General features: G+C 44.3%; 2 protein-coding genes across 2 annotated transcripts in view; both read left to right on the forward strand.

The window, feature by feature from the left end:
* LOC128436258 (protein NLRC5-like) overlaps nucleotides 1–27304 on the forward strand; it is a 426728-nt gene that overhangs the window by 235138 nt on the left and 164286 nt on the right. Inside the window, 3 exon segments of the mRNA XM_053418014.1 lie at nucleotides 6286–6459; nucleotides 8219–8392; nucleotides 8773–8946. Coding sequence (XP_053273989.1) covers nucleotides 6286–6459; nucleotides 8219–8392; nucleotides 8773–8946 — 522 coding nt within the window.
* On the forward strand, nucleotides 17844–26674 carry LOC128436265 (semaphorin-3D). The gene is made up of 10 exons (XM_053418030.1): nucleotides 17844–18096; nucleotides 18491–18560; nucleotides 19396–19540; nucleotides 19684–19906; nucleotides 21271–21359; nucleotides 22509–22550; nucleotides 22684–22841; nucleotides 22930–22994; nucleotides 24171–24298; nucleotides 25178–26674. Exons 1-10 carry the CDS (start codon nucleotides 17883–17885, stop codon nucleotides 25658–25660), a joined length of 1617 nt encoding a protein of 538 aa, XP_053274005.1. The 5' UTR covers nucleotides 17844–17882; the 3' UTR covers nucleotides 25661–26674.

A 27304-nucleotide genomic window follows, 5' to 3' on the forward strand; every position in this document is an offset into this window, starting at 1 on the left:
GGATCCCAGAGACAGATGTGAACAGCAGGTCTGGATCAAAGAGCCTTCAAAGGACTAATTAACAGAGTTAACTCAAAGCTTCACTTTTTATCTTCATCTGTTCATCAAGTGTTTAATAACACAACGTGTTTTCACCATCATACGTTACAGCAGTGGTCACCAACCAGTGGAGAGTCTTCACTGTGGATCCCAGTAAAGCTCTGGACTCACTGGCTGAGGTGTGAGGAACATCGACCTGCAGAGCCAGGTACACAAACACACACACACACACACACACACACACACACACACATACACACTTCATACTGGTTTTGTGTGAGTTTTAAAGTGAATATAAAGTTGTTGCTTGTGTTTGACCTTCATTTGGGCACAAAGCCATAGAACTGAGTGGAGACACAGAGTGCTGCTTCAAGCTGTGACTGATGTGCTCTCAGTGTTACTGTCTATAAAGTTCTGTAATTCATTTCCAGCCTTTATGACGTGAACATGATAGTAGATGTTGAGTTTCTTCTCTTAGTGGCCGGGGGTTGAAGGACACATGAACTTTTACAAGCTTGTATTAATTCACTTTAATGTAGTTGATTGGTTTGAGTATAGATTAGTAAATGCTCAAGTTGCAAAAATACTTTTTTATTCAACGTTTTTTTATGGCTCTGCAGGTTTATTGGTGGATTTACAAATGACATAAAACAATATTACATGAAAGGAACTTTATTGTTGTACTTGTAAATAGTCCACCTCCACACCCTTATTGACTTATAAAGTACTCAAATGATTGACTGAAATTTGAATCCAAAAAATAATGGAAGTTTCCTGAGGTCACCTGCCAAGAAAGGGAGAGAGTGAGAGGGAGAGAGAAAGAGAGAGCCTATTGTCCTTCACCGGAAGTTTTCACTTTTAATGTAACTACAGCCTTCCTGAGGTTTCTGATGTGATCACTGTATTTCCTTGTAAGAAGTCCTGTGTACTCAAATAAATACCAGTACTACAAACTATGAAGCCCTGCATCAAATTTTTTTGTTTAAATTAACTGATTCAGTCGACAGAAACGCTGGAGAGCTTTTATTTTGAAATGGGTCGGCTACAGGAAGTGTTGCAAATATTTTTGTGTGTGATGTTTTTTACAGATAAACATTGAAACTGGTGTGAAAGATCATTTCACTGTGTTCTGCTGTAAACTGAGCAAAGAACCAGAAGGAAATAGACCAGACCTTGAATATCTGGAAGAGCAGCGTGGCCTGAACCACAACTGAGCCGCAGCCGGTGCAACATGGACGAGGACACTTCAGAGCAAGTTGGACCCTCAACCACAAAGTAAGAGACCTGCTACAAACATGTGAAGCTCCAAACTGAATCCTCACAGAATGAACCAGTGAATGATGTGTTCTGAATAAAAACATGTTTGTGTTTGCAGAGGTCAGGACCACAGACTGAGAGCAGAGTCTCCAGGGTCCAGCTGTCTGTCTCTGAAGAGTGACATGTCCATGGAACCTCCTATATTCTTCAGTAATGAACCTGGACCCTCACACACAGAGTAAGAGACTGTTTCTACTGGGACCTGCTCTGAAGAGGATCTAGTTTCCTCTAGTGTGGCCCCTGCATTAGGACACAGCTTCATTGAAGTTGGTGACTAATCTCTCAGAATCACTCAAAGAGCTCAGACCTCCACCAAGAACCAACACGCTCCTTATGAAACCACTTTGAAATCCACTAGAGACTCATTTTGATTTGGATCTGCACCAAATTCCACACACTGGTAAACATCAGTCCTCTGAGCATGTCTGTGAAAGATAAGATACACTCATGCAAATGGGGGGGAATTTGTCCTCTGCTTTTGACCCATCTGGTGAACACAGCAGGACAAACAGAGGAGCCATGCACGGCGCCCGAGGAGGCTCAGGGGCACTTAGACAGGGAGAGTCCTCTTGTACTTCTGAACAGATCCAGGTATGTTTTTTTTTTTTTTCACTCCGTGGAGTCGAACCAGAGACCATCCAGACAAATTGTCTGCCCATAGTCCAATTTTTTCTGCCACTAGTCCACCGCCTCTTGAGGTCCCCCCACAACTGATCTGGTTCACAGACAAGAACCTTCCACCAAGTTTACTGGTAATCTGAGGTTTTTTATAATCCCACTAACAAACCAACCAACACACAAACATACTGGGTGAAAACAAAACCTCCTTGACAGAAGTGATGACAACCTGTGACTGTGACATGTGAGTTATCAGGACATGTCTTCACAGGGAGAGGAAGAGGAGTCATGTTTCTGAGGAGGAGCAGTCGTCCTGCTGTGCTTCGTGTCAGGACGTCCTGAAGGATCCAGTCTCCACCAGCTGTGGACACTGGTTCTGCAGACAGTGCATCACCTCATACTGGGACCAGTCTGGTTCTTCAGGAGACTCCTCCTGTCCCCAGTGTGGACAAAGATCCAGACCAGGAGCTGGAGGTCAGACAGCCGGTCAGAGCAGCACTGTACATGTGTCTGCTGATGTCTTCACTTCTGACAACAGCACATGTGGTTTTATTTTGTTCCTTCATACAGCATCAACATTTAACATCGTTAGAAAAGCACAAAGTTAAAAAGCTTTTATTTTCTGTAGTTTTTCTGTATCTGATGAAAACAATCAGCAGATTCTCAGATTCTCTGTCTCTCACATTGTTTCTTGTCTTTCAGCAGATCGTGGTCTGCAGGAGGTTTCAGATGAACATCAGCTCAGTGTGAGGAGGAGATGTGAACATGTGACTGAAGGAAGTGATGCAACAGGAAGTAGAACCCTCCTCAACAGGATCTACACTGAGCTCCACATCACAGAGGGACAGAGTGAAGAGGTTAATACTCAACATGAGGTGAGGCAGCTTGAGACGGCTTCCAAGATGAAGATCCTCCAGGACACTCCCATCAAGGTCCAGGACATCTTTAAAGCCTCCACTGACCAGCAGAGCAGCATCAGAGTCGTCCTGACCAACGGCGTCGCTGGCGTTGGAAAAACCTTCTCGGTGCAGAAGTTCACTCTGGACTGGGCAGAGGGTTTAGAGAACCAGGATGTGGGTCTGCTGGCTGTGCTTTCGTTCAGGGAGCTGAACCTGGTGAAGGACCAGCAGCACAGTCTTCTCACGCTGCTCCATGTTTTCCATCCAGAGTTACAGAAGCTCACTGCAGAGACGCTCGCTGTCTGTAAACCTTTGTTCATCTTTGACGGCCTGGATGAAAGCAGACCTTCTCTGGACTTCAACCACAGGGAGCTTGTGTCTGAGGTCACACAGAGGTCATCAGTCAACGTGCTGCTGACAAACCTCATCCGGGGGAATCTGCTTCCCTCGGCTCTCGTCTGGATAACCTCCAGACCTGCGGCGGCCAATCAGATCCCTCCTGCATGTGTTGACAGGTTCACAGAAGTACGAGGCTTCACTGAGGCCCAGAAGGAGGAGTACTTCAGGAGGAGGTTCAGTGATGAAGAGCTGTGCAGCAGAATCATCTCACACATCAAGACGTCCAGGAGCCTCCACATCATGTGTCAAATCCCAGTCTTCTGCTGGATCAGTGCTACAGTTCTGGAGCACATGTTGACCACAGACCAGAGAGGAGAGCTGCCCAAGACCCTGACTGACCTGTACTCACACTTCCTGCTGGTTCAGACAAAGAGGAAGAACAACAAGTACGGTGAGGGACATGAGACGAGTCCACAGCAGCTGACGGAGGCTGACAGGGACGTTCTCCTGAAGCTGGGGAGGCTGGCACTTAAACATCTGGAGGAAGGAAACATCATGTTCTACCAAGAAGACCTGGAGCGGTGTGGTCTTAATGTCACAGAGGCCTCGGTGTACTCAGGAGTTTGTACTGAGATCTTCAGAAGAGAGTGTGTGATCTTCCAGAAATCAGTCTACTGCTTTGTTCATCTGAGTGTTCAGGAGTTTCTGGCTTCAGTCTACATGTTCCACTGTTACACCAAGAAGAACACAGAAGAACTCAACAACTTCTTGGGAACATGGAGGAAGAAATGGGGTACTTTCTCCCTGGATGACCTTCTGCAGAGTACCATGATGAAATCACTCACCAGTACAAATGGTCATCTGGACCTGTTTGTTCGCTTCCTTCACGGCCTCAGTCTGGAGTCCAACCAGAGAGTCTTAGGAGGCCTGCTGGGTCAGACAGAGAACAATCCAGAGATCATCCAGAGAGTCATCAACAACCTAATGAAGATGAAGAGTGATGACATTTCTCCTGACAGAAGCATCAACATCTTCCACTGTCTGACTGAGATGAACGACCACTCAGTTCATCAGCAGATTAAACAGTTCCTGACGTCAGAGAACAAATCAGAGGAGAGACTCTCTGAGATCCACTGCTCAGCTCTGGCCTACATGCTGCAGATGTCAGAGGAGGTTCTGGATGAGTTGGACCTGAAGAAGTTCAACACATCAAACCAGGGTCGACGGAGACTGATCCCAGCTGTGAGGAACTGCAGGAAGGCTCTGTGAGTCCAGACATGATCAATAACATGTTCAATCAGTGGAGATGAGTCGTTCTTCAAATACACTCAGTGTTCAATGATCCTCATTGTTTTGGGCAGCTAATATGTGTGTGTGTGTGTGTCTGTGTGATATAAAGTTATTATTATATACATATACATTCTCGATTGTTGGGCAAAAGCCCAGTGAGTTGACCAGACAAAAGGTTATAAAATTGAGGCCTGTGGGCCAAGATGAAGCCAGCTAAAGTTTTCCTCTTTAGCTGGTGGTGGAAAAATCCCCTTAAGAAAGACTTGAGATATCATGCTATCATGTTCAAGAGGCCATGAACATGTTCTGTGACCTTGACCTTTGATCTTTGGCATTTGACCACCTGACTCGAATAAGTTCCTCTATTAGTCTGAATGAATGCTTTGACCAAATCTGAAAGGATTCTCTTGAGGTGTTTTTAACAAAGCGGGGATTTCCCAGGGTGAGGGTCACATGATCACGTTTTGTATGAATTTGTGTTTTAATCCTCACAGATTTGATATTTTCTTTAATTACAGACTCAGTGATTGTGAACTCTCAGAGACTCACTGTGAAGTCGTGGCCTCAGCTCTGAAGTCAGACCCCTCAGATCTGAGAGAACTGGATCTGAGTATCAACTGGCTGGAGGATTCAGGAGTGAAGCTGCTGTGTTCTGGACTGGAGAGTCCAAACTGTCGACTGGAGACTCTGAGGTCCTTAAATCCTTCTTCACTTTTCAGACTTTCTTTCTTATTGGGTCATTATTTATTTAAATTGTCTCAGTTCTGCTCTGCTCACTGTCCCTCAGTCATCTGTCACTCACCCAGCCTGTCAGTCACGTCCACCTCATCAACTTCATTCACCTGCACTCACCTGCTCCTGATCACTAAGAAAGTGTCAGTAAATAACATATGGACTGAGGCCAAGCACTCGTCCTCCTCAGGTTTTCAAAATAAGACACATTCTTATTGAAACACGTTGGACAGTTGATAAGTATAGAAACAAACAGGAAGTGACTGTCAGGAGCCATCTCTACTTTAAACAGTGTTTAATTACACAAACCTGCTCAGTGACCAACACACAGAGAAGAAGCTGACGAATGAAACAATGGTCCAACATGTCTGATCTGATATTTATCTTCAGGTCACAGACTGGACTGAGGTCAGCAGCATGTTGAGAGTCTGTGTTGACATGATGACGATCCACAACAACAGGAGGACACATTCTAATATTCATATTTCTTTATCCAGGTTGGTGAACTGCAGTCTGTCAGAGATCAGCTGTTCTTCTCTGGCTTCAGCTCTGAGGTCAAACCCCTCTCATCTGAGAATACTGGATCTGAGTAAAAACAGGCTGCAGGACTCAGGAGTGAAGGAGCTGTGTGGTTTTCTACAGAGTCCAACCTGTCGACTGGAGACTCTGAGGTCAGTTCACTGACTGACTTGTGTAGATCTCATATCTATAAAACAGCATTTATACACAATTTATCTAATTTAATTCTAATTTAACATAATTCCTCTTCATACATAACTTGAATCCATTCATTAATTAATCTGTGACATTTTAAATATTCAGCTACTTGTTAAAACAATGAGTTTAGTTCTGGATTTCCTAAACTGATCTGCAGGACAGAGACCGGGTCCAAATAATCTATTTGTACTGAATCAGGACTCGTTTTTAGTCCAACATGTCTGATTTCATATTTATCTTCCATGTTATGAGTCTGTGCTGACATGAATATGTGTCTGTTATTTTCATACATGAACTCCGTTTAATTTACAGTTAAGTTTTATTCTTTATCCAGGTTGTGGAGCTGCAGTCTGTCAGAGATCAGCTGTTCTTCTCTGGCTTCAGCTCTGAGGTCAAACCCCTCTCATCTGAGAGAACTGGATCTGAGTGACAACAACCTGCTGGACTCAGCAGTGAAGGAGCTGTGTGGCTTTCTACAGAGTCCAACCTGTCGACTTGAGACTCTGAGGTCAGACATCATGTTTAAATTGTAAAGGTTCAATGTGTAGAATGTAGCAACATCTAGTGGTGAAGTGTAATGTTGCACCTGAACACCCCTCACCTCAACCCCCCTCCCCCCGCTGGTCTACTGTAAAAAAGCTGGCTACCTCCATAGAGAGGACTGGCTCATGATGTAAATATAAATCTCTCATTCTAAAGTAAAGAAAACAACAACTGGTATAATTCAGATGAAACTGGTGAATACATCTCTGGGATTCTTTTCTCTTCAGTTTCTAACAATGGATCCTTTCACCTGAATCTTCCACACTGCAGCTTTAAGGTCAAAGGTCAGAACATGTGTTCCTAATAGTGAACACTGATACTGAGCTGAGAGATGTTTGTAGAATGAGCGCTGAGGACCGAGTCAGGCTCAATGTGACTGAAGTTTTACTGACAGAGAAACAATCCAATGCTGGACAATGTGGACATGTAATGTTTCTGTGGAAGCTAACCAGGACTTGTCCCGGTGGTCCTGTGGACTGACCACATGACAGCGTGCTGCGTTGGTGTTCTGGGACTGGGCTCAGGGTCCAGAGTCCAAGCTGATTATATTTGATTCCTTTTATTTTTAGGACCAAGCTCTTCAGCCCTGTTTCTTCCACTTTGGGTTCATTTCCAACATGAAACCCTTCCTCTGGTTCCAGGACTTACACAGGGTCATCCATGCCTTTATCTTTTCACCACTAGATCTCTGTCCCGCCCTGTACACACGTGTTCCTCAGGCTCCCTGCACCACTTTCAACTGGTCCAACTGCTGCTCAGATCATCGCCACTTCAAGAAAACATGATCATAGAACTGCTCGCCCCTTCACACATCAACTGTGGAACATGTTCTGACGAGTGGGTCGGACATCTTCTGGAGCTGAAGCAGCAGCAGTAGATTGTCCGGGTCCGACTCGTTCACTGTAACAGGAATATGTGAGAACATTCAGACGAGGGGCGGAGCCAAAACACATATCTCCATGATAACCATGGTTACGTTAAGTTATGTTAAGTTACAGGTTCACTGTGAAGGAGTTAGTGACGTCTCCAGGTGTCGTACATGTGAACGTAGTCCACTTGTTCACGTGTACGACTCCTGAACATGTCCAGCAAGATATTTAGAGACATCTAGTGGTGAAGTTACATATTACAAACAACTGAACCCCGAGGACACGAGGACTTTCAATCTGTTTTCAGTCATGAACTATGTAAAATAGTGTCTGGACATTTTCTGGAGTTTGACTTTCACATATGAAAAACGGGTGGAGCAATAGGAGGCGGAGCCTGTAGAGCAGCAGGAGGCCGGACATGACGTATAAACTCTGCTGTGGACAGATCAGTGTTGTTGTTTACAGCTCATCCACACCGGTGTTGGCCCTCATCACCACAAGCTCTGGAATCTCCTTGTGTTTCCAAATTGACGTCTTCGTCTTCTACGTGTACGGCTCCTCTTCTTCATCCTGAGATATTTGTGTTTTTCCAGTTTCACGTCCATCTCACGTGTTTGTGTCCTCAACACGTCCACTCGCGCTTCGTGAATCCTCTGGACATTCACCTGCTCTATTCTCACATGGACTCACTCAGAAAATTTATTAGGAGGCTGCAGGAGAAGTTCGAGAAAATGTCCAGAACAACTTGACTCAGACTTCAGGTCTAAAAACAGAGACAGTGATGTTTAGTCAAAGTCCTTTATTTTCCCACATGAACTCAGTATAATTTACAGTTAAGTTTTATTCTTTATCCAGGTTGAAGAACTGCAGACTGTCAGAGATCAGCTGTTCTTCTCTGGCTTCAGCTCTGAGGTCAAACCCCTCTCATCTGAGAGAACTGGATCTGAGTATCAACAGCCTGCAGGACTCAGGAGTGAAGGAGCTGTGTGGTTTTCTACAGAGTCCAACCTGTCGAATGGAGACTCTGAGGTCAGTTCACTGACTGACTTTTGTAGATCTCATATCTATGAAACAGCATTTATACACAATTTATCTCATTTAATTCTAATTGAACATAATTCCTCTTCATACATAACTTGAATCCATTCATTAATTAATCTGTGACATTTTAAATATTCAGCTACTTGTTAAAACAATGAGTTTAGTTCTGGATTTCCTAAACTGATCTGCAGGACAGAGACCGGGTCCAAATAATCTATTTGTACTGAATCAGGACTCGTTTTTAGTCCAACATGTCTGATTTCATATTTATCTTCCATGTTATGAGTCTGTGCTGACATGAATATTTGTCTGTTATTTTCACACATCAACTCAGTTTAATTTACAGTTAAGTTTTATTCTTTATCCAGGTTTTGGAACTGCAGTCTGTCAGAGATCAGCTGTTCTTCTCTGGCTTCAGCTCTGAGGTCAAACCCCTCTCATCTGAGAGAACTGGATCTGAGCTACAACAGGCTGCAGGACTCAGGAGTGAAGGAGCTGTGTGGTTTTCTACAGAGTCCAACCTGTCGACTGGAGACTCTGAGGTCAGTTCACTGACTGACTTTTGTAGATCTCATATCTATAGAACAGCATTTATACAAAATTATCTCATTTTATTCTAATTGAACATAATTCCTCTTCAAACATAACTTGAATCCATTCATTATTTAATCTGTGACATTTTAAATATTCAGCTACTTGTTAAAACACTGAGTTTAGTTCTGGATTTCCTAAACTGATCTGCAGGACAGAGACCGGGTCCAAATAATCTATTTTTTACTGAATCAGGACTCGTTTTTAGTCCAACATGTCTGATTTCATATTTATCTTCCATGTTATGAGTCTGTGCTCACATGAATATGTGTCTGTTATTTTCACACATGAACTCAGTTTAATTTACAGTTAAGTTTTATTCTTTATCTAGGTTGACGTGCTGCAGTCTGTCAGAGATCAGCTGTTCTTCTCTGGCTTCAGCTCTGAGGTCAAACCCCTCTCATCTGAGAGAACTGGATCTGAGTGACAACGACCTGAAGGACTCAGGAGTGAAGGAGCTTCTTGATCTACAGCAGAGTCCAACCTGTCGACTGGAGACTCTGAGGTCAGTAGATGGTTGGAGTCAGTCCACGCTGCTTTCATCAGTATGTTACTAAACACAGTCAGTATCACAGATCCAGGGTCTGTGCTACCAAGCAGGATTTGTAGTTATCAGGTTAACTTCAGGTTTAGTTTTTTCAGTTCTACGAAGCTCGTCCACTTCTTAACCAGGTGAATCACCATGGTAACTTCTGATGAACATCTAACCTGCTCCAGGTTAAGTTGGAGATCAACCCGTATAGAAGCTCCGCCCACTGACCACAGTGACTCTACACTGTTGTGTGGTGCACACTCTCCTTAAAGGGACGGATAAGGGAAGTTTAAATCAACGTCTGGTTGGTTCAGTTGATCTCTAACTCACCCAGAACATCTCAATGTCTCCAGACTCATCCTGTCCCCAAAACACCAGATGACCTCAGCTTCCTGGAGACATGTCCATGTGTGTGTCCTTAGAGACAGTGAGACAGTGTGTGTCCTCAGAGACAGTGAGACAGTGTGTGTCTTCTTCTCTTCCACTCGTCTTGTTAGTAAACAACAGATTCAGATCTCGTGGCTTCGAGTTATTTATCTCGTTCACACGTTATTATGTCGTGGTCACGTAATATATTTTTACCAGATGCCACCAGGGGGCGCTGTAACTTACACATTGACACGATCCAGATGTTTTACCAGCTGTTCTTCCTGCATTTAGCAGCTGTGACTGACTTTCTTTTATTCTGGATCATGTGTTTGTTCTCCTCTGATTTTTAGTATAGAACAGTTTGATCCTGGTTGTGAAATATGAGGCTCTGCTGTCAGTCAAACTGTGCATGTCTGTGATTGGTCATCAACAGTAAACCCCGCCCCTTTTATGTGCACGCTCAGATCTCGATGAGGAAAACCTGAGTTAACTTAACGAGTTGATAACCAGCGTCATGTGACCACTTAGCCTGACTGTGTCTGTCAGGTTCAGTTGAGCTGATCTCAGAAAGATCTCCTGGACATGTTGAAGTGTCTTCATAGTTCAGGCCTCAGTGTTTCCTCAGTGAAGCTGTGAGAGGATTTCGTATATCTGAGGCAGAAGAGTCTTGTCGAGGTCGGTGTTGAATGAATTCTCAGCGGACCCAGTACTTACAAGTATAATATTTATTACACAAGAGTATACAGGTCAGACGGACACCATGGTATGCCCGGAGAAATCACAATGGCCAGATAGTGAAAATCTGGCTCGCCTCCGCCAGGCAAGCCCTTTTATAGAGGAGTTGTTTACCACAGAACTATAGGTAAAATGACGTAGCACATAGGGTCTATGTCTAAATTTGCACATGTTTTTAGTTACTGTAAGTTTGAAGTCAACCCCCAAATCTTTGCTCCTCCCTTAGCAGGCCAGATACCATATGATAGGTCAAAGATCATTCCCCAGAGGGGGACGAATAACTCAAACTCAAAACTTAGGAGGAACATACACATGTTAGAAAGCTCCGTTAGCTGAATTTACAACAGTAACATGCCATCATTTTATATAACCATGTTCAAGCTGAATATACAACAAGGACAATGAGGACAGACGTCAGGATTGGACAGAGACACAGAGAGACAACAGTCGGCCAATCAGACGAGCCACAAGCTGCTTGGGATCATGTGACTGAGTTGAAGTGAAGACGACAGTTGTTGTTGTTTTCATGTGAACAGGAAGTGAAGCTGGACCACAGCTGACAGCCTCACACGAGGGACAGAGACGGTGTCGTCTTCATCTGATCTAAGACAGTTTGTCCTCTCACTTCATCAGTGAAGAACTGATCAGGTGGATCTTTGTCACAGCTCTGAGATCAGTGGGACTGAAGCCTCTCCTCATCACATGGTAACCAGGAGCTCTTTATACAGAGCAGAACCTCTGCTGAGGTCCATCTGTCTCCTCTGGTCCCAGTTTGTCAGAAGCAGATGTTCATCAACACACAGTGAAACATGGCTTCACCTGTAACAGCAGTAAATCCACCTCTCAGGTGTCCACTCTGCACTTTGACATGCAGAGGACACACACTGAGCTCTTAGCGTGTTCATTCCAACACGTGAACATGAAGCAGAGAGGAAGCTGCTCCACCTCTGAACAGGACTGAAGTCCCTGCTGCTCTTTCTACTGGATGAGCTGCATCACTGACTCACAGCTGATGAAGTGAGTCTCTGTGACACTGATGTCTTCTTCTCTCAACAGGTGGAGGTGAGTGTGAAGAGGACAGTGTGTGTGGACGGAGGCTGAGTTGTGTCCTGAGGATCCAGAGGCTGAAGCAGCAGCAGCTTGTGTGTAGTCTCCAATCTACACAACCCCTAATCTGCATGTGTTTGTGAGATGAAGCCGGAGCACCTGGAGAAAACACGGGGAGAACATGCAGACTCCACACAGGAAGACCCCATCTGAACCGGATTCAAACCAACAACCTTCCTGCCCTGATTGTGTTTATTCACATGAAGAATGTGTTTATTGAAATGACACAACACAAGCAGAATATATAAACCTTCTATAAAGAGTCACATATAGTGTGTTTAAGTTTGTCTTTATTATTGTCCACCTTTGTCCCTCAGTGTGTCTCCATGTGTGTAGAACCACATTCTGTGTATATGTTTGTTTATGATCTTAAAGTTCCTGGATTCACGTCACAAATTGATTTAGTTCAACACAAAGTTCAACACATTGAAATCACTTTGAGTTTAAAATCAGAGTTTTGTCTTTGACACAAAAGATCAAAACTCTGGACTTAAAAATGGGACGTTTTCATTTCTGCATCAGGTGCAGAGCGGTGGTGGCTTTTCTCCTTTTGACCCACAGGTGGCGCTGCAGTATAACAGCAGCACATCCCAGTCAAAGCCTTTATATTCAGTCTATGAGTCAAACACATGGATCATTTCCTCTGTGACAAACCAGATGTAACGAGAAGAAAAACATCTCAGAGAGAAAAGTTCTGTTTCTACTTGTCTCTGCTTTAATGCTCAATAAACATCCTTCCACCGACTTCACTGGAATCATGACTCAGCTTTTCTTTCCTCTTCAAACAAACTGGTGGAAACATCTCGTCCTTGGTGCAGGTAAAAGAACAAAATCACCAGTTTGACATAATGGAAACCAGCAGAAGAAAAGTGAATGAGACATTTCCAGAATGAAGAAGAGTCGATGAAGAGCAGAGCATCTTTAAGTCTCTGAGGAAACTGTTTCATAAACATTTTACCATATTTAATAGAAAACTGACCTGAGGACGTTTTATACAAACGTAGATGAAGATTCTTGTATAACATGGGCCCAGATCTGCTCCACTTTAAGCATAATGGCAGACTTTTTTTGCAAAACAATACACACACTTGTATACATTAGACAGAGAAGTATATCATGATGGCACTTCCTTGCAATTCCAAAGCACTGACTGTCAAATGACCTATGAGTCAATTGGTTCAACAGCCATCAGGTGCACAAACACATGACACACCAATTGGTTTACAGTTTTTCTCGATTGCTTAAGCACGATTTTGAAAACAGGGCCCGGTGTTTCAAAACACTTCACCCAATCAGCAGAACACCTCAGATCCTTTGCAAAATGAAACACTCTTGTAAAAACTATACACTTATTTATTACAACCATATTTTGTTACCATATGAAACACACACGCTTCATATGACTTATTTCTGTTGGAACCAGTTACACACTTCTGTTGCTAACCTGAAATACTCAGTGATTGGAGTACTTTTAGTGAAGTACACAGAGAAAGTGCAAATATATACAAATTTACCAAACACTGCACAAGATGCTGATACCGAGACTAATGAAAATATAATAGATTACTCTCCTTTTCCCAAATCAATCAACATGTCAACATGGAGAATCACAACAAAACATGTCCCAGTTTTCATGCTACTACTGTCATGTGCATGAAACTGTAAGCTCAGCAAATATCAGACCATAATAAGATTCTGTTTCCAGTTCAGGTCACAATGAGGGGTACCTGAGCCTGGGGCCAGAGATCGGAAACCCTCCACCGCCATGCCAAGAAACGTGAGAATGTGAGTTTTGTCGTCAGGGCCCATATTGGCGTGACGGAGGACGACAAAGGGTGATGTTACGCCCACGTTGCCCTGGGACATTGATTATAGCCCCGTGGCCAATGGTATTCCTGCTTCTCCTTCTTGCTTTATAGATACAGTGAAAGACAAGATTGTGTAATTCTGGAATACAGTACATTTACATAATAAATGTTACATGTGCAGTATGCAACATCACAGTGCTAAAGTGAAGAATACACACCTCCACATACTCATACTGCAGCCGCAGCCTTCTCCTCCTCCGTGGATTCCCTCTCTCTTCTTTTTTGAGCACAGGCTCCATTTTGGTTGAAAACAGGTGAACTCAGCTGCTGCATTTTTAATTTTTTTTATTTCGTCCTCAGTTTTTCAAACTAAAACTTGTTTTTGAACAAAATGATTAATTAGTGAAAAATTATCCTGCAACATTTTTACCAACCACGTCAGTAATGTTTTAAAACAAAGGTTATAAGAAATAATGAGGGTCCAATATTATCTGCCATTTTGAATTGGTTAGTAAATAATTATAGAAGATTAATAGTGAGATTTTAATCTTCAGATTCATCAGTAATGTAAACAGAAATGTGCTCATAACTTCTGTTAAAATCCTGCAGTTACTTTTTGTTGTTTGTTAAGAAAAAGAAAGAACCTGTCAGAACTAACAGGTCTCGCGTCTCAGTCTCGTCATCATCATCATCATCATCATCATCATCATCATCATCATCATCATCATCATCATCCTCATCAAAAGTTCAAAGTTCAGTGAAAGTCTGTTGACTCCGTTTAAACAACAATAATCTGTCTATTGATCTTATTTAGAATAAGATATTATTCCATTTATGGTGTTTACATGAGTTGCCACCAGAATAAATAATTAATATTCCTGTTTACATGCTATAACATTATGTCTTCTACTTGTTCACGCTCTGACTCAGGTCATGTGTCCTCATAGGTTTGTAACTGTTGTCTGTTGATGTCACAAAATGCTGTGACAAGTCCAACAGGAGTTAAAACGTGATTAAGACGTCACGTAACACTTACATTAGATTCACTTTGTTGTCATTACACAGAGTACAGGTACAGAGGCAACGAAATGGCAAGAAGTTTGAAAGATTACAGCATAACATGAGGGGAGGGAGGAGAGAAAAACAACCCCCCAGACTATGCTCCTAGAGGAGTACAGTGTGGGAACAGGAAGAAAAACACCTCAGCACATAAGCACATACATTTTTAAACATGACTTGCAACGGGGAGGGGGGATGGAGGTAAGCCTTTGACTGGGTGTTCTGAGCCAAGCCAGTGGAGGATGGAGGTAAGCCAGCACAGACAAGCAGCCATCCGATCCTGCAGCCACGAAGCGCTGGTCACAGACCCGCCTGTCAAACTGGGGGTACGAAGCAGGCGAAGGTGTGGGATGGGAGGTGTGGGGGATGCATATCTGTGTGTAATATGTACGTGTGTATGTATGTAAAGTTCGTGTATAAGTAGGCCTGGGTTATCGCCTTCCCCTAGCCTGACGTTGTCAGACTCACAATTCTAGTCAGAATGTGAGTCTGAGACCGCTCCATTGGGCTGTGATTATGGGGCGTGTTTCAACTGACCAGGAAATAAAATTCCTCTTCGCTCAATTGGATAGACCTACAACCAATCAGAGCAACGTAGTATGTGACGTATGCTAAGCAACGCATTGTGAGTTATTTACTAACCTGGGTTCACACCGGACACTTCAGCGCAGCGCCAACCTTAAATAACAGCTGGCTCCCATCCACTCCCATGTTAAAACTTTGTGCCGGTCACACCGGAGGCTGAAGCACCGCGCTGCGCCAAGGCTGCCTCGCACCGTGCAGAGATCGTTTCGGCGTCGAGTCTATTTTTTGCGCTTGACGCGAGTGTATCGCACCAGGAAACACACTGAAAAACGATCTTAAACTATATTGATGACATATTTTATATGATATAAATGATCAAATATGCATCCCATACTTTGAAGTCCCCTTCGTCGTGGAGTTTTAATTTGACCAATGACATTATTAAATGTCCCCCTCTGCCCATCCACTACAGCCACACAAGCAGTGATACAGATAAAAAGAGAGAGGGGGGGGGGGGGGGGGGGGGGCTACGTATTCTCCACATAGGCTTGAGTGGAGAATATGTAATTTACCCTCGACACCCGACATGTAACGGAGCAAACAGCGAAGTTCTTCAACATGGAAGACATTAAATTAATAATTGAAGTGGAGAAGTACAGTGAGTTGTATGATCCTCGGAACATGTTGTATAAACACAACACAAAGAAAGACAAACGTTGGGACGCTGTTGCTTAATGTTGGAGCAACAAGTAAGTTTATGCTTTTAATCTCTGGATCAACGGGTGATATTATTAGCGCTGGCCGGCGGTTCAGCGTCGCTTCAGTGTCCGTTGTGAACAGCCAAGCGCCGGGGCGATAGGGATTAGTGTGTTGCTTTGCCGACGCCTCCACGTTCTCTGTTCCTCTTTCAAAATGAATGCGCTGTCGATGTCTTCTAAAACTGACTCAATGGCAGCATCTACACATCTCAGCTCTCCAGCGGCAGGCATGTTTGTCCATCATCGTATAAAGCCAGCCCTGACAATCTGGTTGGCCCGGTCGGGCATAATTTCTCCCCAACTCCAGACCGAACTTCCCGACCTCAAATGTTGTGGGCAGGGCTAAGTTCATCTGGCATCCAGGCTACCCAGCACCCGACATGATGCTCGTCCCTGCAGGTGGTGGCTCCGGCTGCAGCATCACGGTTTCCATAAACCGCTTATATTCATACAAACAGCCAAATACTAAATATTGGCTTGTAGATGTGTTGAGTCCAGGAGGCTTATCTTTCATGTGACATTTGGTGCAGATTAATGTTCACTGAAGTTACAACAACTTCCTGTTTTACGAAGAGATGTACGTTTCCTCATCAAGGTGTTTACGTTGCACTCACCACATTCAAAGACGATCTGTTTGTTAAAGTACGTTTTGTGTGATTAGCTAATATGTGTCCAAGAATTTGTTTTTGTACGTCTGGGTCTGATACACATGCCCAGAGATTTTCAGATTTTTATTTAAATGGCTGCAGGGGCTGCCCTTTAGGTGGCGCTATCGAGTCAGTTGGCCATGCACAAAAACAAATGTCACGAGGGAGATGTTTGATATAAACTTGTTCTTTCCACTCTGTGGTTTGTCGTTGTTCGTCCTGAAGATGGTGAACTGTACGCTGGGACCTCGGTCGACTTCATGGGAGCAAATGCTGCGACCTTCCGCACGACGATCCAGGGCAGCAGTCAACACTACATCCGCACCGAAGCCTACGACCACAACTGGCTGAACGGTGAGACGCACCAGTCTGAGCCTTGGTTCAGGATTCCAGCAGCTTCCTGAGTCAATGAGCTTCTTCCCTCCATCTGAAATCCAGATATGATCTGTTTCCCTCGACCCTAACGCTCCTCCTCTTCCTCACCCTCCCTCCACCTCCTCTTTCCCTCAGAGCCAGAGTTCATCGCCTTCTTCTCCATCCCGGACACTCACAGTCCCGACGACGACAAGGTGTACTTCTTCTTCAAGGAGAAGGCGGTGGAGGCGGGCCAGTGGGACAAGAGGGTTTATAGTCGTGTGGCTCGAGTCTGCAAGGTAGAAAGAGGCAGAGAGAAAATGTACAACACAACAATCTGTTCTGCTCTAACATCCCACAGGCTCACAGAAGAACTGATCAGGGACACGGGAGGTTTCTCTACTTTGTTATTAAGGTTTTTTGTGAATATAAAAGTTCTGCAAAGTTCAAAAGCCCAAAGTTTGTGGTAAAGGGAGAAAACACTGAAGCTCCTGAAACAGCTCGTCTGACTCACCTCTACTGAAGCCAGGGCGCTAACAGCTCCGACTCAACGGAGTGAAAACTTTAGTTAAACATAAACGTTGATCCGTTGAATTGTTGTCGTTCTTGTTGAGGAAAATCTCGGAGGTGGACGACATGAGTTTAAATACGTGCTTAATAAAAGACACTTGATGTTCCAGCTTCTAATATTTTATGTGAAACAGCAGCTGCTGAACTTAACAAGAGTCACTGTCTCTTTAATAAGGCGGAGTTTATATACACGTCAATGCTGATTGGACGATACATCGGACACACCCACCAAACAGGAAGAAACGATCCTCGAAGCCTGTTTACGCAGTTTTAGAGGAAGCGTGATGTTTGTAGTAAAACGTTCCCCAGGTGACGTGAGGACGACATTTCCTACAGACTGTCTTTATCTGGAGGGGGGGGGGGTCTTAAAAAGACAGGTGCTAGACGTGTTTGAGACAGAGGCTGAAAAGAGGAGCTGCAGCAATGGACAGTCTGAGGAAAGTGTCTTCTGAACCTCAGAGCATGAAAACATTTGATCAACCTGAAGATGAGCAGAATGTTTTCCTCTTCATCTGGATCCAGAACGACGTCGGAGGGAGGAGGAGTCTGATCAACCGCTGGACGACCTTCCTCAAAGCCCGACTCGTCTGTTCTGTCCCCGGACCGTCCGGGGTGGACACGCACTTCGATGAGCTGGGTAACGTCCGTCCCTCCTTTTCCTTCCTTCTCTGCCCTCCACCTCTTCTTTGACCTCTGGAACAAACCAGCGTCTCCTCCTTTATCTTCTTGTCTCTGAACTGAAGAGGACACGGTGTGAATCTGTCCCCTCCTTTCCTTCCCTGTCCTCCCATGTATTTTATCACCTCAGCTTTTTGAAAGAGGCTGTGAACTCTCTCTGAATCTATCGGTTTATCTTTGTTGCCTTTTTATATTTATTGAAATTTAAATGAACTGAATTTATTGATCTTTTCCTGTCTTTTCAAACCAGCAGCTTACAATGACCCCTGACCTCTTGACCTCCTCAGTGAACAGTGTCTCATTCATGATGTTGAAGTTCAATGCTGTGACTGTGTGTTGTGTTTCTTTTCCAGAGGACATTTTTGTTCTGGAAACCAAAGACCCTCAAAATCCAACCATCTACGGCGTCTTCAGCACGTCCAGGTGAGAACACGCCCGTCACTCAGCAGCTCCAGGAAACTTAGATATAGATGTTTAGCTGTGATGCACGTGTCATGATGACTTGACTCAAAGTTCCAGAAGTGTCTTTGGAGACTTCACGTCCTTGTTGGAGGCTACAACCTCGAGAAACACACAAACGTTCATGACAAATCCTTTCTATTGGGTCTTTTGTGTCACTAAATTACTACTCACTATAAAGTGACATTTTATTGAGCTGTGTGATTATGTAGAGATGATTTTTATACCCTACATAGTGCACTCATTGTGTAAAGTAACACAACCGATGGTCACCAACCCAAGAGATACACATGTTGACCATCATGCCTTGTGTTCAGCTGATTGAAAGACAAATGGCCGACAGACGAGAGGAGAGAGAGAGAATCGTTTGAATAACTGGGACTGGATGGAAGCAGCAAAGGACATTAAACATATTTCTATTTATAGATAAAAAAATATATATATATTATATATTTACTCAGTTTATTATAAACAGACTGACCCACAGCCAGGCAGCCTCGTGCACGCCCAGCGGTGAGGCAGATCAGAGCTGTGGGTGTGTGTCGGGGTCAAAGGTGAAGAGGCCCGGCCGGTTGTGTTATTTTAACCCTGACGTATAAAAGCTCTCCCACTTCTTATTTCCTCTTCCTGTCCTGTTCTCTCTGTTCCTTCTCTCTCTTCACTCTCTCATCCCTTTCTTTCTTTACTGTAGCGTCCCTGTTCAATACAAAACATTCCCTGACTGTCCCCGTCCTCCTCCTCTCTCTTCACACTCTGTCGTTCACCACCTCCACCAACACCTCTTCTCTGTCGTCCACAGTTCTGTATTTCGTGGTTCGGCCGTGTGTGTCTACTCCATGGCGTCGATCCGTGCAGCTTTCAACGGACCGTTTGCCCATAAAGAAGGTCCCGACTATCGCTGGGTGGAGTTCAAAGGTCACATCCCATATCCCAGACCTGGAGCTGTGAGTACACAGACATCACAAGAATGAACAAGTCTTTGAAATCATAAACTCACACACACACACACACACACACACACACACACACACACACACACACACACACACACAGCCTCTCCCCTCTCACCATGTCTCTCGTCCTCCAGTGTCCCAGTGAGACCTACGACGCTCTCCACAAATCCACCAAGGACTTCCCAGACGAGGTGGTGAGCTTCATGCGGCAGCATCAGCTGATGTGGGAGCCGGTCCCGCCCCTCGGAGGCCGACCAATCATAACCCGGGTCAACGCGCCCTGCATGTTCAAGAGAGTGGTGGTGGACAGGGTGGAGGCCGAGGACGGACCTTACGACGTCTTACACCTGGGAACAGGTGAGGAGCAGAGAGAGAGTTTGGGAAAGAGGCCGGATGGACATGTTCCTTTTGTGTACTGTGTGTAATATGTGTACTATGTGTACTGTGTGTAATATGTGTACTATGTGTACTATGTGTACTATGTGTACTACAGAGCTCAGACCGTATAGAACTTCAGAAGTTCTGTCAATAGAAAACAAAAGTCCTGGTGACTGGAGGAGTTTGCTTGTGACATCACACGGCCTCTACTGCTCAAGGGCTTCTTGCATCTTGCAGATATGTGGCGTTCATTTCTGAGGACGTGCACGAGCGACTCATCACCATCTCAGGATAGATGAGGAAGCCATGATGTGCACGTGTCTCCGGCCTTGAATGGAAGAGTTGAAGGAGAAGAGAATTTACTTTGAGGCCTGAAGCAGCTGAAGTGATACAAACTGAGAGAGGAGAGAGGAGATGTCTCTTAGGACCAGATCCATGTTTCCTCGTGAAGTTCTCAGCCTGATGAACCTTGACCTCCACTCACTGCAGGTCCTAAAAATAAACCACTGAGTCATAACTGTCCTTTGATTGAACGTAAACACTTTAATGGACGTCAGGCGTGCTGCTGCAGCCTGGAGCTTCACAAACTCAGGTGTTCTAACTAAAGAATGAAGAATTGAACCCATGTGATGTCAGAGGTCCTCAGTGGAGACCTGGTTGGACTGAGGAGCTGCAGGTTGTGCACAGAGAACCAGTGTGAACCAGCAGGGGGGGCTAGAGGGAGGCTGGGTCTCATCTTCTCAAGCCTATCAGTGTTTATGTTTACTTATAATGTTCAGTTTGTGTTGCAGGTTATTACTTTATTTAATTTTATTCTCTTAGGCCGAGCTGTGATCACTGTTACAGACTTGACAAAGCTCCTCCAGACCTGCAGAGGGCGCTACACAGCTGACGCAGACTCCGAGTTCAGAAAGTGAAGCCGATGCTGAAGCACCTGAATCCTGTCTTCTGTGTAGTGACCAGCAGGGGGCGACTCCTCTGGTGGTTTCTATAGAAAGTGACTCTACTTCTCACTTTATAACGTCAGTAAACATTCAGGAGTTTATGTCTCAGTCTCTAGGGGGGTACACCACAGTGTGACTGACAGCTGCTAGTGTCCAATGGGTACAAGTGGGCGTGACCTCGAGCTCTCAGTCAGGCTCCACCCCCCGTGTCACACAGGGATGTGTCCTGTGTTACCGTTGCGACAGTTGAAGAATGTTCCATGACCTTTCTCTCACTTCTCGTTTGTGAGAATTGAAGTTTATCTGATGTTTTATCGATGAGTTGTTTTTGTGTTGTTATTCTGATCATCGTGAATATGAAATGTGCGTTGACCTGAACTCTCTCCTGTCGTGGTGCAGATGATGGGAAGGTGGTGAAGGTGGTGTCGGTCACCACAGACTCCTGGGACCCAGAGGAGATCATTCTGGAGGAGCTGAGCGTCTTCAAGGTGAAACTCATCTGTGAATGAAGTTTTAATGCTGCTTCTGATCCAGGGACAGAAACACCTCTCACAGGAAGTACAGTGATTTGAGCTGGTTCCATTATATGTGCACACGTGGCCCTGTGTCCTGAGGGGCTTCACTGCAGATTGACCTGATGCCAACTACACCGTCTCTAAAAGAGAAGAGCAGATATCAGGACGCACATTTCCCAAGATCCTCTCTGTTTACAAACGCACCAGGAAGACGAGCAGAGTCATGACAGAAAATAGGAAAAGCACGTTTTTGTGTTTTTGTTTTTAAACAGATGAAGAAGATGAGGAGGAGGAAAAACAAGGAGAGGATGTAAGAGAAGGGAAAGAGAATGAAAACCCTGCGCAGGTGAAGAGAAAAGAGAACGAGCTCAAACAAACAGGAAACCAGACGCTCATGGTTTCCTTCTAACTGAGACAGGAACTGAGTCCTTCTGCTCGTAAAGAGCTGGAAGTGACGGCTGCAGGAGGAACTGGTTGTTTGCTTCCTCACTGGGTTCCAGGTGGGAGGCTGTGGTTGGTGGGTTTGATTTTCCTTCATCTGCCCCTCGGCTCCTTCACAGCGGTCGGGGGTCACTGACTCTCCTCTGTGAGACGGTGAAATGAGGCAGTGGTCCAGAAAAATGGAGCTGGGGGGTAATTATCCCTCTGATGAAGAGAGAGACTCATTGGAGTTCTGACCTCAGAGCGAGGCCGCAGCCTTTAACGTTAACCTCGACCTCTGCACGGCTCAAAGATCACTTCAGTTAAAGACCAGTAACCAGTTGTGAGTCGGTCACATGAGGCCGACGCCTTCTTTTCCAGGTTTGTCTGCAGACAGTGAGGTTTGTTGCTCCTGAGGCCGAGTTAGAAACACACACACATTAACCACCCGGCTGTGAGGAAGAGGAGGGAGACGAGTGGTTTTCATGTTCAGTGGATTAACGACACAAAAGGACTCGATCTCAGGCACCAAACCAAAATCCCATTTGACTTCAGGAGAAATGAACCAGATGTGAAAAGTTGTTTTGCTCTTCTCTGAATTTCTACAATGAAAATCAGATTCATAGAAATGTGATTGTTATCAAACTCCCATGTATTAGTCTGGCTCTTCATTAACAGTCCATTTTTCTTGTTATTCCTCAGAGTCCGACTCCCGTCCTGAGCATGGAGCTGTCCACCAAGAGGGTTCGTCCTCACTCTTTTATTCACATGCACAGAAAACATCTGATTAAACATGAACACATTAGAGCCTGAAGACAGTCCAGTTAACTCCCTCAATGAAATCAGTGTCTCTCTGTGTCGTCCGTCTCGACCACAGCAGCAGCTGTACGTGTCCAGCGAGCTCGGCGTGGCCCAGCTGGGGCTCCAGAGGTGCGAGCTGTACGGGACGGACTGTGCTGAGTGTTGTCTGGCCAGGGACCCCTACTGCTCCTGGGATGGACAGACCTGCTCCAGGTTCTTCCACAGCAGCAAGAGGTAGAGAGGGACGGAGGGGTAATGAGGACACAACTCGTTCAGAGCAGTTACCACATGGACGTCTGACTTTCCCTTGGTTTGGTGTTAGGAGGGCACGGAGACAGGATGTGAAGTATGGAGACCCCTGGAGTCAGTGCCCAGTCACAGAGGACGGTGAGTTTCCTCCGTCTGATGTGAAGTCTCTTTATATCAGATGATCTCAGGAGGGTTCCCACATACACACTGTGGGTGATGGATCCTGGGTTTAGAAGTGCCACAGCGATGGGATGCAGAGCCATGGTGGTTTCAGCTGATTGGCCACTGGCTCCATCAGAAATCTGCATGAATCCACAACTGTGTTTGATTCTCCAGTCTGGATCCATCCAGAAGCTCCAGTTCATACTGGGTTCAGTCTGAGCAGCTTCTTCAATGGGTTGTGTGTTTATTTCATTAGAATGTCCCTCAGTCGAGCTCACACCTTCACCAAGGCCCAACTGGATGGAATCAAACAATATAAATAAATATAATATAAAAATCAGTCTGGATTTATTTCATCAGGATCCAAACTGATCTCCCACAACCCGATGCCCAGAGGGAGAGAAGGACCTGCTGAAGTGTGACATGTTATAATCACAGCCTTGATGAGGCTTCTTCACGTCTGTTGTGGAACTTTAATGTTTCGCTCTAAAGTCACAGGTTGATCCACATAATTACTGAACTAAGAATTTAATGTTGGAATTTTTTCCCTTATTTAGCTTTCTTCAAAAATTTCATCGCTAATAGTAAATTCTATTTTCTGTTGAATTCAACAGGGAAACTCTGAATATTTAAACAGTTTGAGGTTAATTTTGTACAATAATTAATTTTACAAGAACATTTTTCAAATGTTTATTCTTATCTCTGCAAAACTAATGTTTGAATTGTTGCACAACAGAATAAAACTAAAATACAGTTACAGTTAAAATTCCTTCTTGAATATTCTCTGCTGCAGGTAGAAACGAGGCGCCCTCTAGAGGCTGTTCTGTGTAACTGCAGCTTCCTCTGCTTCAACAGTTAAGATTATTGAAGGTTTTTTTTAGATTAGATTAGATTAGATTAGATTCAAGATGTTAAAAACTTGATCAAGTTAAAGAAATGATAAAGTTTTTCACATCTTTTATTTCTGATCTCAGAAATGTTCCCATGAGGTGTTGATGTGTCTTCTTCTCTTTACTCTCTCTTCCTGTTTAGAACGTGTTTCCAAGAAAAACTGATTCTTATAGTTTTTCAGATTCACATGAATCACATCCTGAGTATTTCCCATGATCTGCAGCAGAAACTCTCAATGCTCTAAATGTTTCTCCCCGTCAGACTCTGCCTCTGTGGAGGAGAAGTCTCTGTACGGCGTAGAAGGAAACTCCACCTTCCTGGAGTGCGTTCCTCGGTCGCCTCAGGCCGAGCTCCGGTGGACGAGCAGCTCGAAGACAACTGAGGACAGAGTGAGTCTGAACCAGGAAACCTTCTGTCCCCATGAAACCTGCTGCTGGTGTCTCTGGTTCAGGAAGAAGAACGTTCCAGCTTTAACCTGATGTTAAATCACTTCTCCTTGAAGCATAGAGACTTAAACACTATTAGACTGTGACCATCTTCTTTTCAAAGACAGGAAGAAGCTTTCAGGAGGGATGTGGCTGTAAAAACACAAACATGATGCAACTCTGATCCTTTTCAAATGATTCCACAGGTTTCTAGAACCCTGAACATTGATGTGTAATTCCTCAGTTTCATGTTACATTTGCAACTTTTCCAAATCGTGATGGATGAAATGAATCCACAAAACAAACGTCCAGTTAGAAGCAATAGAAACAATAAAATCAACAGAATAAAAAGAAGACAAATATTATTAAGATAAACAAATGGTGATGAATAAAGAGCTGCAGTAATTTGGAAGGCTAAACAAACAGTGAGTTCAAGTTAAAGAGAATCTGAGCCTCTCTGAATGAAATGTGTGATCTGACCTGTGATACTTATATAATAATAATACGTATATAATAATATAAGACTGATTTGGAGACATTACTGAAAGAGTCTGTTGGTCTTGTTCTGATTGAGACGCCCCCTAGTGGCAGCAAATCACAGATCATGTGTTTAAAACATGAAAAAGACTTAAACGTAAACCTGATCTTTTTAGTTTAACACGATAAAATCAAATCTGAAGACTACTGCTGCATAATGGGAGGAAGAGAATCAGACTCTCAGTAAAGGGACTATTTCTTTGGTGGAAGTCTCCTTCTTGACACGTGACACCAACTGTCTCTCCATGAGCAGATCAGTGAAGAAGCTCCGTCCTCTGCTCTAAACATCCTCTCTCTCTCTGTCAGCGTCCTCTCAGCGATGACCACCGCTCTCTCCACATGAAGCGTGGGTTGCTGGTTCAACGCCTAGAGCTGGCTGACGCAGGCCTCTACACCTGCACCAGCCACGAGCACTCCTACAGCCAGGTCCTGGCCCGCTACCGCCTTCACATCATCCCCAACCACAGCCTCCACCCGGCTGCCCCACACCAGCAGAGCCACGGCCCCAGCCACGGGAAGGCTGGCCCGGCGGGGGGGGCCCTACCCGTGTTCCCGGGCCCTCCCCCCCCGGCGTCTCTGCCGGGACTCAGGAACTCGTGGCTGCCGCAGCACCGGAGCTACAAGGACCTGCACATGGTGGGGAGCAACAGTCTGAGCGTGGACGAGTACTGTGAGCAGCTGTGGTACCGAGAGAAGCGCCGGCAGCAGAAGCTCCGCACTCTGAAGCTGAAACAGGAGAGCAGGAAAGCTCGGGTGAGGAGGAACAACCCCCCCGAGCCTCCTCTCTAGTCGGCTGCAGGACAGAGACTCAGGACAACAGCTCCTGTGAACTCAGAGGACAACAACGCTTTGTTTTGGAGCAAAATGCATTAAAGACTGAGTGTAATATAAAACAGAGAGTAGTCTATACTTAACCTGAATATTAGACACCGTGGAAATAGCAGTGTAGGAAACGTGACTTGTCTCTGAACTGGTGTTACCAGCAGCGTTCACTGTGGTTTGGAACCAACAGCAGCTGGAACCTGTGGTTCTCCAAGTTCAGAGCAGCAGGACGTCCTCAGGCGTCTGAATCACAGACTGGAAATAAAGTTTTGCAAAGCGTCTCCACTTCTCCCTCGATCCAGAAATCAAGTCCAAACATCTCACGTACGAACACTTCCACCTCACGATGATGACCTCATTCAGAGTTCCAGTCTGATCGGGGGATGGAGCCGTGGTATCCAGGTCGAACCCGTACACAGGCTCGACCAATCAGGAGTCAGTGTCAGCTGTCAATCATCACGTCTCAGCCTGTTTCTATATCATCAAATAACTGATTCAAACCAAACTGATCAGAAACACTTGAACAAACATCAGAGAGAGAAGAACGACCTGAAATGACAGAAACAACTTTTATTTAACGTCTACTTGGATTGTTATTTTTTTTGCAGTTCAGCAGTTCAGCATCCAGCCACCAGGGGGCAGTTGAGACGCTTTGGCTTCACTTTTGGGAGCTGTCATGTCGTCCATCTTTATTTACAGTCTACGCTCTGAATTATAAACCAGCTCATCACAAAGGCTCCAAGATTCTTTGGTGTGTGACTTGTTTCATCATGGATCCTTGTTGTTGACACTTTAAAAGACAAACTCTGTGTCAGATATGATATTCATATTATCTTAAAATCATCATGATCTACATGTATTTATGTGTTGCTGATCTACACTGAAGAGATCTAGACCTCATACTTATTACAGTGGGTGGATTAAAGGCCTGAGTGGAGACGCACTCATGAAAAGGACCTTTCTTGAAAATACCTGGTATGTGCATCTTATCAGTTCTGCCATGTGACTAATAATTATTATTCATGATGTTTATTAAAGAACTCTATTTTCTATGGTTTTCTTCCTTCATGTGTTAGAGTTTAGTATTTTGTGTTTATACTTAAACAAACGTGTGTTTTTCTTTGAATCAAATAAAAACTGTTTTTTTTTTTTTTTTTTTTTTTTTTTATAAATCTGTTTATTGAAACACATCACATCATGTTACATGACCTTTACAAATAGATGCATGTTTTTTTTTTTTTTTTTGCAATATAAACAAACATACAAACAAACAAACCAACAAGTAGAAAACATACAAAACATTGTCCCACCCCCCACCCCAGTTGGTCTTTCCTTTTCAAACAGATAAAAACTGTTTTTTAACGTCACTATTCTCCAACAAGCTTTGAGATCAACTTGTTTTATTCTGTATGTGAATAAAACACTAAATCACAACTTACATGTCAAATAAATCCAATGAAAAGATGATCAAGGCTTTGGTCAAGTTTTCTGTGAAATAGAATTTACACTCACATCAGTTTTATTTCTTGTTTTCATAGAAAGTAGTTTCTATGGCGGAATTCCAGTTCATCCAGTTTAGACTTGATGGGAAAACCATGTTGTCTGCAGCCA

Source organism: Pleuronectes platessa, assembly GCF_947347685.1.
Source record: "Pleuronectes platessa chromosome 2 unlocalized genomic scaffold, fPlePla1.1 SUPER_2_unloc_1, whole genome shotgun sequence".
NCBI lineage: Eukaryota > Metazoa > Chordata > Actinopteri > Pleuronectiformes > Pleuronectidae > Pleuronectes > Pleuronectes platessa.

Coding starts and splice junctions, on each gene's coding strand:
- LOC128436265 (XM_053418030.1), top strand. CDS start 17,883: ATGGACAGTCTGAGGAAAGTGTCTTCTGAACCTCAGAGCATGAAAACA. Junction 18,097..18,490: donor CACGCACTTCGATGAGCTGG/GTAACGTCCGTC, acceptor TTTCTTTTCCAG/AGGACATTTTTGTTCTGGAA. Junction 19,541..19,683: donor CATATCCCAGACCTGGAGCT/GTGAGTACACAG, acceptor CTCGTCCTCCAG/TGTCCCAGTGAGACCTACGA.